Genomic DNA, 19536 nt, shown 5'->3' with positions numbered 1-19536 from the left:
CAATTTAACAGGTATAGCGATACGAATGGGCGTAATTTAGAGATCACATAGTGATGCTTCTTCTTTGCTCAAGTTTGGTCAGACTCGATAGAGGGAATTTATGGACTGAGGCAATAACCAGGGGTCTCCATCCCGCTCTGGAGCCATACATTACTATGTAGTCCTTCCCTTTAATGTTCACATTTCATTCAAGAGTTCTGTGTGATATGTTTAAAGTTTTGCTGATTCTTTTAAAGCCTAACCCCCATTTTAAACCTTTCCATAACTTCACTATTGACCTGTGTGGTGTGTTCTTTGGTCTTCTTGAGGCTGTCTGAACTAAGAGCATTAGTTAGTACATATTTTTGCAGTAGAGACATTTGGAACAATGAAGGATAAGAAGAAATTTTACATCACAGCACATGTTTTCTGTTCAGTGGCAATAAGTAAGTAAATACATAAATTAACAAGAATGTGGCAATAATGGAAAAAATGTCAAAATGAACATTGCTGTGATTAAAATAAAAAAATAAAGATAGTTCAATTAGCGATGCCCGTTGGTGTATATTGTCCATTTAGACCAGTTGAAAGGAGAGGCATCACCTTTAATATTCTGCATGTTAAATAGTTGTGTTGACTCAAGAAACACTGATTAATTTGGTTGCTTCAGACATACTATTCTCCTCATACTGCTACTATTTACGATGAAGTTGAATTGGTTGTCAAATTATGCCAAGAAAAGTGGAATAGTAAAAATTAAGTCATGCAATTATTCAAAAAACACTTATCAGCAACATGAGCTGACAAATTCACACAACACAAATGTGCTCAGATATCTGCGTTTAGAGCGTTAAGGTGTGGTGCTGTTGTGTCTGCTCCTGATCTTCTAATTCAGCCTGTCTGTAAATTGCTCACACACAAACAAATACGTGCACACGCTAATGAGCCAGCGGCACTGCTTGCCTGCTTCTGTCCTGGAGACTTGGGGTTCAGAGGACTTAAAAGGGGGAGGGGATTTCTTGAGATTTGATATTTAGATGTGTGTGTGTGTGTGTGCGTGTCAAGAACATGTTTATCACAACTCACCTCTCACCTTCCAGTCATCTCCTGTTAGCCTCCGGTAGCCTTACGTTTTTCTCTCCAGGGACAGCTGATGGACAAACTCACACAGAAATCTGATTAGGCCGAAATGAGACCAGAGGGGGTGTTGCAAAGGTTAGCCTTTTACAAACAAACACACACACACACACACACGCACACACACACACGCACACACACACAAACACACACTTGTTTCAAAAACATACAAAGTCACATTGAACCACACATAGTAAGTGGGTAAATGTATTTAATTTGTTTCTATTAATAATTTAACATGTCAGTCATAAATTCACCTGGGAAACTATGAGAAAATTTGAAAAGACATCAATTATTAAATGTCTAACATATGTTAATGCACTTTTTGTAAATTAATAATTAATCCAGGTATTTATGGCCACTAAACTTTGTACTTCACTACAGGTTTCTTGTCAAAAAAGCTCAGTTTCAATTAATTTATTGAAATCTTTTTTTTTTTTTTTTATTTTATTACCAACACTAACACAGTCTAACACATAAAGCTGATTTCTTAAAACTTCTATTCCGTCATGCCTTCAGTCGGTTTAAAACTAACATGTCAAAGTCTCTTGGAGACAGCTATGAAAATACAAAATGTCTAAACTCCTTAAAAGTGTGGTCCAGCAGGGACGGCTGCAGACTGGATGGAAGCAAAGGGAAGGGAGGACGAGGATGTGTGTAATGTCTTTGCCCAGGGTAGCAGGAGTTTTCCTGCATTTTGGAGAAATCAACACGTCCCACATATCTGCAGCTCTGGATGGTTTATCCAGAGATATCAGCAGGTTCTGGGGGTTTATCTGAGCCAAGCCTGGAGTTTGTTCCTGTAGACAAGAGCAGCCTGATACCCCCTTCCACAGAGAGTCAGGCAGAAATTTATGAATGCAAGATACAACACGATTCATAGAGGAGTTTGAGCATGCACCAGTCCAACTGCGTGGACCCTTTGGGGACTAATCCTATCTCTCTTCCTGCTGTGTGATAGCAGCATCACCAATCACAGGAATTGCCACAGAAAGCTAAAGATAAAGCGTCTCTCTTCGTATCCGTGGGCATGTGTCTGCTAACTGAAGTGCTGAAAAAGATGAGATATGAAGGGATGAGATCATTTTATTAGCTCAGGAGAAGAAAATGAAGTTCACTTTCCAGGATATAACAAAAAAATCTCCACTGGAAGCATTTGCACTGAGCAACAAGGATGATCCTATAATACGGATGGCTCTATAAACAACATTTCTCTTGTTACGTTTCCATGATTTGAGAAGTCGCCATATATCAACAAACACAACGCACACCTGTCATTTCCCTCTGAGTAGTGGAACAAAAAAAGGAAAGAAAAGATCACAGGAAAGAATCTCATCCAGTATAGAAAAGCATGTGATGGTTAAGCATCTCCATCTTTGTCTTTCATGCTGACGGTCTGCTTAATCGAGTCAGAATAAAAATTGTGACTACTTAGGTGATTGTCGGCATTTTCCATTAATTGAAAAAAAACAACAAAAAACATATTTTGTCCTCAAATCCCTAACCCTGCATTTAATTTATTTTGGAATATGCCTTTAATATAAACGGGGCAACAATTGCACAGTAAAGATAGTCAGGAGGCTCAAAATGAACTCCTTTATTTTGGTAGTCAAAACAACAACAAAAAATAAAAATCGTTGAACAACAAGCGGTTATTGTGTCCGAATGCTTTTTTGAAAACCATTTTCCTTGTTTTGTTCTCATCTGTCTTACAGTTAAGGCAAATATGCATGGCAGGTTTGAATACCTTGTAGTGTCACAGGCATATTTCTTCTGGAGAAGGAAATAAATAAAAAAAAATTCCCTGTGCTGCTCAGTTGGCTTTATTAAATTGCCAACAGCCCTGGAGTAGAGACCTAGAATGGAAACTCCCCACCTGAACATCACCATCCTCAGCTCCTTCACCTGTGGTTATTGCCAAATCATGAAGAAATATCCCAAACCATCAATACCAACATGTGTTCATGTTCTAACCTTCCTGTAAGACATTATGGACAATGAGAGGTTTCACAGTCTAATGCTACAGTCTCTCCTAAAACAATGCGATGGACCAGTTGCTGAAGCATTACCAGAGGGTGCTGTTTATTCCCCTGCCAGAGTCCCAGAAAAATTGAAGTGTAAACAGACAGTCAGTCTTTCTGAAAGAAGTGGTAAATAATTATGATCTAACATTTATTTTTATTGATGGAGGCATTAATTGATCTGTGTTGTATACAGCCGGTCACGATCAAAGAAAGGTGCTGTTTTGTTTAAACATGGTTGATGAAATCATTTTAATTACAGCCTTGGCTTCCTCCGTAGCTAGAATGAGTGACATCTGGACGTACGGCCGGAGATCACACACCTTCCAGGAAGGGGCTCGGGTGATGGACGGCGGAGAACTGTAAATAGTGCTTTTTGCTAAACCATGACATTGCTGCACAAAAAGTACTCACTGACAATAGCCCTTTGGCAAATAATATGTATTTTTCTTCTTAATGTAATCAGGTAAAATGTGGCCTAATCAATGTCTATAATTATTTTGTTGGAAACAGACGATCTGATTGATGTGTCCCTAATCATTTACCTGTGTCTGTGCGCATCTGGAGGGTGTGTATAACCATTTGTAACTATCATTTTGTTTGCTTGGAACACCAAAGTCATAAGTGTGTTTAGTGATTTTCAAATCAGTGTGTGTGTGCATTTGTTTGTAATACCTTGTGGGGACGATTTTCCTGACATATACTACGTTGTGGGGACCAATTGCTCCTCGTGGGGACCGGAGCCTGGTCCCCACCAGGGGGAACCCTGTTTTTGGGTCAGGGGTCAGATTTAGGTATGTGATGGTTAGGGTTAGGAAAAGGGTAAATGTAAGGTTTAGCCTGTAGAAATGAATGGAAGTCAATGGAAAGTCCCCACAAAGACAGCCAGACAAACATGCGTGTGCGTGCGTGTTTTGATTTTACTGTGGTCAGCAGTCAGGAAAAAACCAAATATCTAACAGGTCTGTTCAGGGTAAGAAATTTGGAATTTCAAAATACAATGTAAAAATGCTCTTCAAAATAAAAGCCTGGACACTTCATAGAGTATTGTAAGACAAAATGCTCCATGTTGCAAGTGAGAATGTTGGCTTTTCAAAATAAAGCTCAAAGAGACCAGTCAGATTATTTCAAGGTTCTAAATTCCTCATGAATCTGAATCTGATGAAAAATGGATCAAGTCAATTCTCCAAAATAATTGTTGACAAAAGACTGTCCAAAATGATCAGTGAACATTTCTTAAGGCTCCACATAACGTGTTTATGACAAATCACCTTTGGTCAGTTGTTATTTCTCTGTGATGTGCGACTATTGTGAAGGCAAGAAACACAAACAAAACTATGTGAAAATGGTGAACAGCACTCAGAGTTGTAATTTTAATGAACTGGCACGCTCAATGTCCTGTGCGCAGAAACTCATCCGTCACACACACACACACACACACACATTGTGAAACCAGCACTTTCACCACAGATGCATACACTTGCACAGATAAGTGTGCATGTGCGCTCACATTCCAGAGGCCAATAGCTCACTTACACTGCAGGGCCAAGACTTCCGGGTCAGCAACCCACACAATGACAGAAAATTCATCTCGTTTCGCAGAATCTCTTCTTGCCTTGTCCCGGATGTTCCTGTCACTGAATATCAAAGGATTGTGGCTTTGTTGAAATACAGCGTGATATTCCTACTCCCATCATCTTGTACATAATTCTCTCTTATTGCTCAGATTGTCCGCCCCATCCCTTTGGCCCGGCTTTCTTCACTCCCTGCTGTGTGTTTGCACTCTCCGCAACCTCTCTTTGGTTATTTTTGCTTTAATTTTTTTAAAAATCTTTTTTGAAATATTTGAACTGAGGTGAAAAGCAATTTGTGAATATGTGTGTAAGAGTATGTGTTGGCAGTGGGAGTACAGCTGTGATAAGGGACAGGGCAACTGCACTGCTCAGACGTAGATGGATGATGTTTTTTCTCACCCTAAGCCTGACTCCAGACTTCCAGCCCTGGTCTGGTTTGTACAGCTACCAAGTAATCAGTTTCTGCCTTTCATTTATTTTTTTGTTGTTTTTCTTTTCACTTTGTGTGCAACAAAAATACATGGGAATGTTTCTCTTGTAAATAAATGGTATTTTGATTCGCAATATGGACCCCTTGTTCTTGCATTAATCAGCAGTTGCACACCCATTAGATTCCGTTTACAGCAAAGAGCTAAAAGGGCTAAAAAAGGGCTAAAAAAGCATCTTATGACACTGACACCTAATCTCCAACTTCCTCCGAAATGAATGGCGTTAACCTTTTTAAACATTTCTCTTTAGAGACAACTGCTCATAGGTTGCTGAGATACAGAGCACCAAGCAGATGAAGTTACAGTTTTGCTTGCATGTGGTCTGGAACAAAACTAATAGGCAAAACAATTAAAAATAAAGGCCACAAAATCCATCCAGGATTGCACCTTTTACCACTAACTCCTTTTGTCTTGCCACACTGTCTGTAGTTTCTTCCTGCCTCGGAAAAAAACAAGGCAACATCCCTTTATTTACGATACGGAGCTAAATGATGGAATCATTGGGCAAAGAAGAATTTCACCAAAATCAGAAACCGCCGTTGAGTGGGATACAACAAGGCCTGGTAATTACACCTATTTGTTATAGGATGTTACAAAAATAATAATTCATCCAGCTTTCCAAAGTTTGGAAAAGATGAACACAGCAGTAGCACAAGTAGAGCAGAGAAATAAAACATGAGAGAGAGAAATGGGGGCGGGGGGGGGCTGTTTTTGAACAACCAACACATTTATGCGAAAACATGACCGGATAATGACTGGGAGGATCGGATGCCCTCCTGCATGTGACCAACATCTGGAACCCTTCCTTTAATGGTGACATCACACAACCAGCCTAACCTTTGCCCCCAAACCGGCTAATTAGCAGCATGTCCCTCCATGACTGCCAGGGTCCCCTCTCTTTTCTCTCTCCCCCCTCTTCACCTGTTGCCTCGTGTCACTCTCTGTGTGACCGCAGCTCAGAGAGAGGGTTTCCGAAACGCTTTATCATTCTCATAAAGGGTTGTTGCAAAAAGAAAAGAAAAGGAAAATCACCCTCTCACAAAACAGCAAGTACTTAGTTCTTTGGTTGGTGTTGTCTATCATACAGAAATTAAGCTGTATTTCAGCGCTGACAATAGTTATATTACATCATTTCTTATTGCTATACAGGGAATAGAAAAAGAGTCCCTTGACTTTTCTTTTATGGGCTATTTTAGTTTGGCTCCCACTCCATCTGTCTTCTTGTTTCTCTCATGTGTAGATCCATGTATCTCGGAGGTGATCATCAATCTAACAGACTCTATTATTACTTTTCTTCTTAGTGCTTTGATTTTCAGCCCACCCAGAAGATTAATCCCCGTCTTTGGCCTCTTTTCCCTCTTTATCCCTTCACTTATCTATCCCCTGCTTTCTGCTTAGCTTGGCAGCATCTTAATCTATTTTTGTTGTTATCATTACAAATGCAAATTTCTCAGCCAGTCAAATAAGTATTGCTAATGTCCATTTCTCTTATTTATGATAATGTATTTAAAGCTTAAAGCAAAGGAATCAACAAGAAAGTAGCGTCATCGTTTGGCTGATACACCGAAAACAAAAGAACTAGAGGTCAGCTCTCTGGAGACACACTTTTTAACTCTGCATGCTTAAAATGTGCATGCAAAGACAATGCGTTCATACGTACTTGGGCAAACACGCACTCGTGCTAGAAATACCATCAACATCTTAGGCTGCGTTGAGGAATAATGCAAACAGAAAAAACTTTTAAAAAAAAAACTAAAACGGAAGTGCAAAAGAAGTAAAGGATTATCACAGGCCTTCAGGATTTCCTCTCGTGAAGCTCCAGAGAGCTCCAGTTGTTTGGACGTGGCCCTGAATGGGCTGGTGCAAAGAGCATCAGTGTGGAATGATGTGGAAGGCCAAACAGAGGATTGTGGGTGCTAGGTATCCATTACATCAGAGGGGACCAAGGCGCCAGTTTGCCATTTGAGAAGTGACACCCCCTGTCCTTGCACTTAACAGCCAGGAAGTGCAGAAAGCTCGGCAGAAACAGAGCAGAACGACAAAAATACAGATTCTTACCTACAATAGCAATATTGTACTCAGGAGATAGAAACGTAATGTTATGCAGCACATCTCAAAACTATTCATTTTTTTTTTTTTTTTTTTTTTTTTGCATCATTCATGTATTATTGAAATTGTGTGGGATGGACCTAAACACAAAGTAGTGGATCACTGTGAAATGGGAAATTTTATATATATAGATAAATAATTCTTACAAATTCAGCCCTGAAAAGTGGAGCGTGTATATGTGCCCCACCTCCTTTACTCCGATACCCTAAAATAAAAACCTTTGGCTACAACTACCTTCAGAAGTCACCATCTTTTTAAACAGAATTAACCTTTCTGAGCATTAATGCTGCTGCAGAGGCCTCAGAGATTTGTTAGCAAACAGATTAGGGATAATGTTATATGGAAAGTTAAAGCAGCGTCTCGAGCTACAGTTTGAACAACAGGCTACGTTTGTGTCTGCTTGATATATTTTTCTTCATCTCAGTCAAATCAGTTTCAAATGAGGCTGTTTAAAGTTCATTTTTGCTGAATCAATTCAATATCTGGCGGTTTATCTTGTTCCCAGTGACTCATCCAAGGTCCATCGGGGTCCTGGAAACTTTAGGGAACCGACTCAGATCAGTCTCCTCCCAGCATGAGGTAACGCCCTCTCCGCTCATGGAGATAAAAAGTGTTCTTTTTTTTCCCTGTTTCTTTCACGCTCACTTAGTTTGTACATGAACTCCCAGGAGTGTGTTTGTGCACCCCGTTCTGTTCTGTCAAGAATCAACTCTGTCGTTCCCATGATTTGAGCCCGCTTCCCCGTCCAGTCCCAGCATCACCATGTCCACCGGATCTCTCAGCGACGTCGACGACGAGCTCTTGGACGGCATTCTCAAGTTCGGCTCCTCCGGTAAGGACTCCAATGAGAGCACGGAGGAGAGCTCCAACTGCGAGGGCAGCTTGGTTACCGAGGGCAGGAGGAGAGAGGCGTCTGGCAAGAAGCGCAAGAGCTCGTCACGCAAAAGCGCGCCCAAGGGTGTGGCGCAGCAGGAGGGCAAACAGGTGCAGAGGAACGCAGCCAACGCGCGCGAGAGAGCCAGGATGCGCGTGCTGTCCAAGGCGTTCTCGCGACTGAAGACCTCCTTACCGTGGGTACCGCCGGACACCAAGCTCTCCAAGCTGGACACGCTGCGCCTGGCGTCCAGCTACATCGCGCATCTCCGGCAGATTCTGGCTAACGACAAGTATGAAAACGGATATACGCACCCAGTTAACCTGGTGAGACTCAAAACCCAACTCAAAAACAGCGCAGCTTGTGCCATCCACTGCAGGAGAGAGTTGAGGAAAACATGGCCGCAGGCTTCAGAAAGCAGTGTATTTTTATTGTTATAATTGGCGCCTCCATTTTCGAAAAAAAGTGCCCTATTGTGCTGCTGTCAGATCGGGAGGTGGAACCAGGAGTCAGCGATGGATTTAAAAATAGGATAAAGGTTAAAAAAGGTTTAAAATGACACAAGCATAAACACAAGGCGTCATTTTAGATACATATTTTTGAAATGTATTTGATATTATAAAGGATGAGATTGTCCCACTGTTACCTATTTGTGGTGGCTTTAAATTTGCATGCCCATCATTTTTTTTTTTTTTTCACAGGGCCTCCAAAGGCCCATCTAAAGCCTTATGGATGCCGTAGGTGATGGCGTTGCAGGGCAGGTGCATAACGGAGGAAGAAAGTATTTTTTTTTTATGACCAGTTCTTAGTCAGACTGTATATTACATCTGCAGATCAAATATATTTAAAGAATAGAAAGACTCTGACATTGATGCAACGGTTTGCTGTAGGTAGTAGAGTTATTTTTTAAGAGTGAATTGATGTTGCTGTCATATAATTAAAAAGCGAAACAACGACTTAAACTAAAGACAATCCACAAAAGATATCAAGAAATAAAGCTAATTTGAGAATAAAATCAAACCATAATGGCACGAGTTTGCTTCTGTGTTGTTTATTTATTTTTAGTCAAAAAGGCTAAAATAAAAAGCCACGATTCACACTCTTACGAGCATTTCTGTTTGACTTTGATTTCTTTAATAACTGCTGTTCAAATTAACTCTGTTTCCCTTCCGCAGACGTGGCCCTTCATGGTCGCAGGGAAACCGGAGACTGATCTGAAGGAGATGCTCAACGGGACTCGGTTGTGCGGAACAACCGCGTCCTGATGCGACGAAGTGGGAGAAGCCTTTTGATTTCTCTCTCTCTCTCGCCTTCTCTCTGTTTTTCAAAAAGACATAAAAACTTCCAAGTTTGACTAAAATACAGTCTCATCTCCGCAGGCTGTGAGTGGGAATAATAAAGGGAGCGCATCTCTCTCTCTCTTTCTCTCGACGTTCCCGTATTTGAAAAGAAGATCAATTTATTTAAGTAGATTCTTTCACCTGCTATCTTTGCTGGTTCAAAGATTACCTTTTTATACTTTTTTTTGTACTTTGTTATAATCTGCAGGTGTTTTTTTTTTTTTTTTTTTTTTTTTCCTGTCTTAAATTTCTGTACAGATTGCATGTATATAAAAATATTTTCCCCACCTCTAACTCTGTGTGTTGGATGTTATTATCATTTCCTTTCTTTTATGTCGCTGTGTGGGCCAGTTCTCTGACCTGCTCACCTTTCCTATCAGTGTTCTCCTTCAGAATAGCAGAACCTGAGCACCGACAAAGCGTGGTTCCTGATAAGGCCCTCTCTGTTGTTTCTGAAAGATAACGGTGGACGTGGATACCGTTGCGTAAACAAACCGCTCATGCTTTCAGATATCAGTCCAAGTCCCGAAATGGACCTGCAGCTCATTCTGGTAAATCTGCTCAGCTCGGGCTATCTTATATCTTTGATGCGTTCAGTAGTCGCTAATTGGATTTAATTGGCCAAGGGATTATCTTTATTTAGGCAAAGGCTTGATTGGTTATTCCCTCCTGGATTCAGCCAATAAAAATGTGTGGATCTTCAAAGCCGAGGAGAACCTATCCCCAGTTTAACCCGCCCAAGCCAGTTGTTTTAATTTGCCCGGGTTATGACCGCAGTGTTTACATCATGCCGACAGTTATTTATGCACACACCGCCTCTCGCTCTCCCTCTCTCCTTTTTTTTTTCTCACAGAAGAATCTCAAGGAAAAAGTGTTTGCTTGCATCATGTTTTTTTTTTTTTGTTTCAAAGGAATCCCTTCACTTTTATCCTAATTTTCTGGTGTTTCTTCCAACAGAAAATACCCTAAGCTGTTATCTGCTTAAAGTAAAACAACCTTAAATTGACTAGAAAACAGAAATGGATCAGAATGATCTTCTTTTCGTGCATTCAGCAAAAGAAAGGGGGAAAAAAAGCATCTGTTTTACCATGCATTTTTTTTCATCAATTTTCTAATTTATATTTCGTGTTTTTGACACATTTATTTCTGCGAATCTAAAGCTTAGATTTTGTCATGCATAGTGACGTCACTGCTATACAGCACGGACTCTGGCTGACAGTGTTGTAAAATAAACTAATATACTTGTTTTGGCCCCAACACAGGAAAAATTCAGATGTGTCCTTACTTTATATATACAGCATATTTCTTGTTTTTGCTTACATGTGTTCATGGTGAAGGAACAATGTTGGACAATACCATTAATTACAAAACACCTGATTTTTTTTTTTAATTATTATTATTAAAAACATTGAATACGCCTATAGCACAAACTGAAGAAGTACTAATTGGCTGATTTTGTTCTAATTGTTCACTTAAATTTGCATTTACATGAAAAGTGTTTTTTAAATGTTTGTTTTATGAAGATATTTGTTTTGTTTATGTGCTAACGTGGTATGTTATATATGTTTTCTTAATTTCTCATTCGTAGCTTACTCCACATCCATCTGCAGCAGGATGGATGTCCCTCTTAGACTGTAATCACTTGTTACCTCACCTCGTCCTCTCAGACAGGACACTACCAAAGTCCTCTCCAACAGGAAAAATAAGATTGAGTGCTTTAGCAATAAAAAGAGTCCTGCTGACATCTCTTAAGGGACCCTCACCTAATACATCAGGAGCAGCATGGCAGGGGCCTCGCCGCCGCCACACAGGGACCACCGTGGAGAAAATAAACTTGGCCATCTCTCTGCTGGGGCCATCTGCAGAAAACCAGAGAGAATAGGGGAAAGAGAGGAGGGGTTTGTTTAAGAGCACGACTGGGATTCCCATACTTGCTAATTGTTTTGTTGGACCGCTGCCCAAACTGGGACGTGAACAAAGTACTCTCACCGAGGGGAGGACAAAAATCCAATTTTCTTCCTTCTGATCCTGTCATGTTTCACATCTTTTTGGTTCTTGTCCTTTCAAAAAACTTTTAACAAGTTGCCATTGTAGACAATATTTCCACTGTAGCTCTGTTGTTAGCGTGTTTCAGCTATGTGTTTTACATTCTACCAATCATTGTGTTCACAAATGATGCCTTATCAAATTCTTCATATTGAACTTTTACACGCTTTTTTCTTGGGCTAAGAAAACTGCATATTTATGGAAACAAAGGAATATGACATTCCTATAAGTACAATCTGAAATGTGTGGCTTGTGTGACATACTACCACAACTTTAAGGAACCCTGCTCTTTGCAGTTACAGCTGCCAGTTCATACCAGTTTTACATATCTTGAGAATAATAATTGTGCAGAATCTTTGCAAAGTAGCTAATGCTCATTCATATTTGATTTGTGAGCTTAGTATTTGCATTACTGCCCTGGCTGTATGTTTATTGACCCTTTCTTGTGGTTTAATGTCAAGGTTCTAATATCACTAGGATGGTTTGGATTACTCTGTATTTAGGTCCGTCTGGTCTGGATGATATACCAGTGTTAATTTTATTTCATGAACAGCATTTTTCATGTAGGCCAAACGGTTTTTCAACAGGTATCTTAATGAAATGAATAGTGCCTGTTGAGGCATCATAGTCTTTTTTTTTCTTATAACCTTAGTCTGCTGTCAACGTCTCCACAACTTTATCTCTGACCTATCTGTTCTTTGCTCTTTATGATGGTGTTTGTTCACAAATGTTCTGCTCATACCGAGATTAAATTACAGACAGATTTACAGACTCATTTACAAATTGCATTGCTGCTAAAGGTAAATGTTCAAAACAGAATTTATTTTGGTGCATCAGATTGAGATAAAATGAATAAAACTTGTAAAAACAACAAGAAAAATAAGAAAACTGTGCAACTTTCCCATTAGCTTCCCAGTTATGCAACTTTTTGCATTGGTTGATCTAATTTAATCAGAACAAAATATGTTGAAGTTTATTGGTGTCACATGTGAAAAAGCCAGAGATTTAGATACTTATGCAAGGCACTCACACTCACACACCAGTCAAGACGTCATAAATTCATTAACTTATTTTTTTTTCTCTTGTTCAAATCTAAATCTGAATAATCACAACTGCAGCTGCTGCCGTCTGAAGGGAGTTGGAGATTTTTCTTTACTGTTACAACTCATGCTGTTTCTTTCTATGGACAGGAAGGCATGCTCCACCCAAATAGTGCCCTCTTCTGGACGCAATATATATTGCTAGGCTAAAACAACTGTTCCTGTAAAATACATTTAAAAAAAAGCTTTTTATATTGCTTAGCTGATTCACTCTCAGTGTGGGAGGAAGACTCGTGTTAAGATAGGATTCAAAAACTGTATTTGGCTATTTGAACAATAAGTTGTATAGTATAACTATAAACATGTAATTTTGTAATGAACTGCATTGATCAGGTCTCTTTTTTTAATTTCAAAAAGTCGGTAAGCTATTAACAACATTCCCTTCCTTTTGTGTATACATATAAATATGTAAACAGACATGGCAGAGTAAGGTGAACTCAGTGCTGTTAAAATCTCAATCAATTTTCCTTGCAGTTTAATGAAACCTACGTTAATCAAATATAACTAAATAAACAATCTGTATAAATACTTGGTCTAATAATTTACAAACGACATTTTCCCACCGATTATCTGCTGCTTTCATTTTAGCCCTAAAGATCTGAATTTAAGGGCAATTGTTGACAGTTGATTGTCAACGTTAACCAGTAGATGGCAGCAAAGGAGGCCCTATGATGAAATGCGTGGCGTATTTTAGGCAGTACGATAGGTACCAAAAAATGCCAGAGACATATGAGGGTTTAAAGTCTTGTACGAAGATGATATTTTATAACAATTGAACAAATAACAGCAGAGTTATTTTCATCTCATGAAACAAAAATGCTTTTTAACTTTATTTAGCATTAACAAACACATATGGAAGTGTATTAACATAATTTCACTCCAAACTAACTTTATTTATAAAGCACGCTAGAACAACCACATTAAAAAGCTGCAGAGAAAAATAAAAACAAAACAAAATAATAAAGTATAATAACTTCACCAAGTTATAAAAAATATAGCAACATAAACCCCCAGGCAGCTCAACATATTATAAATTATGACTTACTTTACTGTGAAGGGATTAAGAACAAATTTCAATATGAATGATTTACATTTAGTTTAAAAGTACAGCTTTGAACTTGAACCTGAATATTATGCTCAAAAATAGTGAATAGCTGCAGAGCATGTTGATCAGAGATTCTCTTAGAATGTTACAGATTACATAAATTTTTTTGTTGCTTTGTCTTTCCAAGAAAATTGTGTTATTCTGCGGTGCGTCCCATTTGAAAGTGATTCAATAAGATTGCATTAAAAGAAAAACAACATGGGATTATAACCGGGTTTAGGTTGAACTGCTACATCTTCACTCAACTGTTAACAGTCAAGGCCTAAATGAATTCCTTCTGATTTCTTTCCAATAAATTTCAGGAGTGAGCAGGTTTTAGGGTAGAAATCTTCTCTACCGTGACATTTGCTTCTGTTAGGTAAGTACTTGGCACCCAGGCTGCTTCAGATTATGTAAAGCTGCTGAACTTGCACTCAAATAATTGCCAGATATATTAGCATGGCAAAAGCTGGATGACAGCTGCTGCTGGTGTCAAATCATATCAGATGGCATTGCTGAACTGGCAGACTGGCACAGCAACAAGCAGAGCAGAGGAGATGCCAAAGATAGCTGGGGTCTGCCCAGATCACCAACCCGTGTTTACTGGCATGCTCGCACTTGTGTCGTGTGTGCGTGTGTATGCGTGTGTGTCCGTATTACGGCAGCGATCACATCATTGTTATTAAAAGGAGCAGAGCAGGTGCCTGTAGTTGGGCTTATGGCCATTTTGTCATTCCTTAACTATTAGAAAACCCCTTTTTGCTAGACAACACGAGAGAAATCTAAACTTCCCCCAAAGTAACATAAGCCATATATTTCTATGTATTGCATACATGAATAGGTATTTCTGGTTTACAATTCAGATCAGATCAGAACATTTAAAATGGATATTGTAAAAAATGACACATTTGTGCAAAGACAAAGAGGAAACAAGATTCTTTAGAAGTTGAAAACTTCTTCATGCACCCCAGAGGACGTCTCCATGACGTCCTCACCAGAAATATCTTGAAAGCAGAATCTTTGCAGTATAGGTAATTTCAACCATGTGAATCCACTTGAACTTTTATAAAGGCTAATATGTGTAAATATTTTTAAAAAATCACAATAAAATACAAAAATAGCAAAAGTGTTTCTCCTGGTCTTCAGCTTTGCCAACCAGAACAAATCAAAGTGTTCTTTAGGTGCTAAAGCAACATCAATTATTTTTCACCCTCTAAACTGCATGTCTCTCTATACCAGGGGTGGGCAACTCCAGGCCTCGAGGGGCGGTCTCCTGCAACTTTTAGATGTGTCTCTACTTTAACACACCTGAGTCAAATAATGAGGTTCAGCAGGACTCTGGAGAACTTGACTGCACTTAGGAGGTGATTCAGCTGTTGGATTCAAGTGTGTTGGATCAGGGAGACATCTAAGAGTTGCAGGACACTGGTCCTCGAGGACCAGGATTGCCCACCCCTGCTCTATACCTATCCACCTTATTATTAAAGCTAAAATAATTAATTAACCAGCTGAATATCTGACAATAACAACTGAATGCATGAATGCAAGAGAAATCTTGAACTTGCTGCTCTATGAAATCCTGTAATGTAATTGAATGGATTGGGGCTCAGGGAATTATGATAACCAAATACATTCTGGGATCAAAGAGCAAGAAAAAGCTAAAGGAGGTCATGCATAGACACATATGCACTCATGCACACACACATACCCAGGGTATAGGAGCGTGTTAGTGGAAGGAAGGGGCGCCTGACTAAATTATGTTTTCCCAGGTGGGCACAATTACCTGTGCTTGCAGCATGTGGGAGATTCTGCAGCAGGAGTGGCTCTGTACATGTGCGTGTGTGTGTGTGTCTGTGTATGTATAAGGATTACCCATGTGTTAGTTTTAGGGGATTCAGGTCTATTGCTATTAGGAAGAAGCAAATCTAAGCCTGACTCCTATACGGTCCTCCTTAGCTCCAATCATAAGTTAGTTATCCCAGGATAGCAGAAAATAAAAGTTGCTTTTCTCATTATTATCACTTAAATTAATACCTCTAGACAACCGCCACAACTAAGCGCCATCCTGGGTTTAACAAGTAGGTATTCATACCTAAAGTTCTCTGAAATCCAGAAGGAGGATGATGGGTCACTGCTTAGGGGGGCAGAACACAAGCTACCACTGTTGTTGAAGTTAAAAAAAAAAGAAAACTCCAGCTGATCTTCCCTGCTTGTTTGTGCAAGTGCATGGACTTGGAGCGCATGGACCAAGTGGCAGAACATTAATGTGTCAGCAGAACCTGCTTAAAAAAAACTAGCAAAGTGGATGTGAGAACACAAGCCATTACAAATGGACATTTTACAATTGAAGTTGCTTCTTGACATTAGACAAAATCTCTCACTTCTTCAGCTTTTTTCCACCGGGATGTCGCACTGAGACATAAAAAAAAATAAAAAAATAAAAAATAAAAAATAAAAAAACAAAGTCACGTCCTTCTAATAAAACTAAACAACATTCCAAGGGTTGTAGTCCAAACCCAAATAGAGGAAGAAAAAGAAATAATTTATCAACCTGCTATTGCCCCAATGGCTTCAACAACAACACGGGAACACATCTCAGCACACATGGATTCCATTATTATCCGCTGGAATTCTGCAAAAAGTAAAGTTGGCAATAAGGAAAATATTCCCCTAATCTGAGGTCTTCCTCATGCTGGGTGTGAAGGAAATTTAGAGGGTCCCCTTTTAATTAGCTCCAGATACGACCACCCTACTGAACACAACCAAATGTGTTTCTTTAGCAGGGTTACTTGGTTGAAAGAGGGGACTATTTTGGTTGTACGTGCATAAATGTCTGATTTTGCAGGAGGTGTTTCTCCAAACCAGACTGGACTAGAGTGTTATAGGAAGCATATGGAAGAGATGAAAAAAAAGAGCAAAACAGGTTTCCCAAGAAGAGGGATTAAGGAGGTTCAGGCTGAAATCAAACTTTGCTAGATGGATGAGAAGCAGTAATGTGAAAATGAAATTGTAAAAAAAAAAAAGAAAAAAAGAACAGCTTCCATGGATCTAAATCTGCAAAATCCATAAATTATTCATCTTTTTTTTTAGTATCAAGCAAAGCAGTGAACAGGTTTGACACAGGAAAAATCATTCATCAACATACACCCAGTCTCATATGTTCAAGAACACTCAAATTCACACACAGCTGTATTTTGACAGATTTATCTGGTGAATGTAGTGGCACAATTCCTGCTATTACTTAAACCAACAGGTCAGACGAGCTACCAAGTCACGAACAGTGAAAGATCCACGGCTCCTAGGAGCAGGGTTATGTGTGAGACAGGCATTTCATCCATTCAAATCTTCAATTGTATGTGTGTCTCATACAAAAGAGAAGGGAACATATAAGACATTTTTAACAGACTCTTTGTCAGGATTTTCACAGAGGTAAGGCAAATGCAATTTCCTAAAGTGAATGTCTAGAACACAATCACATCTAAAAAGTAAGCAATCTGCAGCTGATGCGTCTTTATTTGTGTGCTTGCAAAGTTGATAAGTGTTCATCCTTCAGTTGTCTGCATCTGCTTGTCCGTGCAGGGCTTGAGGATGGCAGCTGCCTATCTGAAGTGGTCATTGAACTGGAGATATGGTACACCCTCGGCAGGACACCAGTCCATCACAGAGACACACAGAAGAACGCATGCACGCACACAGGCACTTATACGTAAGATCTGATTAGGGAGAGCAGTTCGCATAGTATGCATGTTTTTTGACTGAGGAAAGAAGTGAGAGTGCCTTAGGTGAACCACAGAGAACATGTAAACTCCTTGCAGAATGACAAAGGCCGAGATTCAAACCCAGTACCTTCCTGCTGCAAGGCGGTGGTGCAAACAACTGCTCCAACTTGCAGGTCATGTTGAAAAGTATCAAGTTGCAAGTACCTTTTTAGTACAAGTACTGCCATTCTGTTTTTTTCATTCTGTGTTTTCTGATTCATGCATTCACCAAATTATTAGCTATCAGGACCTAACCCTGCTCCTTACCTCCTGTGCTTACCTTAAAGATTTACTACATTCACAAGTCAGTAAATAATAAAAAGAAAAATAACTTTGGAGGTTTTTTCTTTGGGGATTTACCAACTGGAATGCCTTAAGAAAACTGCAATAGTTTTGAACTGCATGGCCTCTTTCTGACCGTACCAACATTAGTACTGAAATGCTTGTCTTAAAGTAAGACATCCTTTGTTGCTTTCTGAAAACTGTGAGAAACATATCATTTCTTGTAAATGTGCTGCCTAATCCTCACTTAATGACACAAATCTTAGAGCCGGTTAGAACTCTGTCAATCACTGCCAGTTTAGCCAGATTTGCTCCCAAAAAGGCCTCGCTTTGACTTCTTGAAATAATTAATATAGTGAAGTCTCTCATTAAAGTTCTTGTGATTTGAATTACTTTGGAGATCTTATACAAGCATAAAACATAAACTGATGAGAGACAGCTAAAGACAATTGGAACTTTCTGAGCTGAAAACAGCAAATTTGTACTCGGCAACCACTGAGTACAGATTTCCATTTGATACTTTTAGCAATTTCCACATGTGACTTTGACAGACACCAAAATGAGATAGTTTAGGCCCTCATGAGCATGTCAGGATTGAGCCAGTTTCAGAAATAACACTCAACTGCTCACCCTTTGCCTCCACCATCAACATCCTTCCCCCTTTCCGTACTTTCTCTCTGGATGCCATTTGTCCACCGTGGTACACTCTGATGCCCTTCCGGAGAGAGCCAAGTATCAGCTTTCTTCCCCAGTGGCCCCAAGCTCCCTTCACCATGCATTTTTAATGGACACACTCATGCAATGGACAAATGATTTTTATTTTTGACAGGGAAGGGTGGGCTCCAGTTACATAGGGATGGGGAGTCAGTGAGCGGCCCACGTACTCAAGCAAACACACGCACGGATACACACACTTGCACTGTTAACACAACTGAAAAAGAAAGTCTGAAAGATTCTGCAAGACACTAAGACAATGCCAACAATTCCTTCAAGCAACATTATTACGTAACGGGGTTTCTTTTTAAGACATTACAAAATATGTTTTGACAAATCCTACAGACACAAACAGTTTTATTTAGGAAAAACTGGTTGATGAGTTGACCACTTATACTACGGATGGGCTGAAGTACAGGATGATGAAAGAGACAAGCAGTCTACTAAAGAGCCCTTCATTAAACTAGGATTAGAGTAGGTCTAAATCCATTAACTCTGGCTTAAAATCACGTCAGTTCCAATCAAATCAGAATTAACATTCGCACTGTAAGACCACATGCATTACGACACCAGCTTACTATTTGACAGTCTGTGTGGGATTCCTTGAATGGATTAATTGTTAACACTGAAAAAGGAAAATAAGGTGGTCCAACTTAAAAATAGAAAAAAAGTGAGTTAATTTGTTACAGGCAATCAAACTAAGTTTATTCATAAATATATTAAGTTTATTAGCTTGTTATGTAAGAAAATAAATAAATAAATTGGCAAACTTCGATTACATATAACAAATAATTTGTTTTTAGTTTGTGTTCCATTCTCTTTTTTCAGTGTGAAGAGAGAAATAACACAATCTTCTTAATGGATAAGCTGTAGTGTGATTAAACTTTTCTACGTTTAAGTTTAATAACAGTTAGTGGACAAAAATACCAACTTGAAATTATCCAAAACGTTTCTGGATTTATTGTGAAAGTTCTATGTATGTTCTCTGTACTCTTATGAAAAACTATATATATATATATATATATATATA

At 39.2% G+C, this 19536-nt stretch overlaps 1 protein-coding gene across 1 annotated transcript; it reads left to right on the top strand.

Moving 5' to 3' along the window:
* The first annotated feature begins 7836 nt into the window (after positions 1-7836).
* tcf21 (transcription factor 21) lies at positions 7837-9811 on the top strand. Its single transcript, XM_007552960.2, has 2 exons — positions 7837-8508; positions 9358-9811. The coding sequence occupies exons 1-2, from the start codon at positions 8071-8073 to the stop codon at positions 9445-9447; spliced, it is 528 nt and encodes a 175-aa protein (XP_007553022.1). The 5' UTR covers positions 7837-8070; the 3' UTR covers positions 9448-9811.
* The last annotated feature ends 9725 nt before the right edge of the window (positions 9812-19536 follow it).

This window comes from Poecilia formosa, unplaced genomic scaffold, assembly GCF_000485575.1.
Source record: "Poecilia formosa unplaced genomic scaffold, Poecilia_formosa-5.1.2 Scaffold53, whole genome shotgun sequence".
NCBI lineage: Eukaryota > Metazoa > Chordata > Actinopteri > Cyprinodontiformes > Poeciliidae > Poecilia > Poecilia formosa.
Note: the sequence above shows the minus strand (reverse complement) of the source record. Positions and strands in the feature narration are given on the sequence as shown.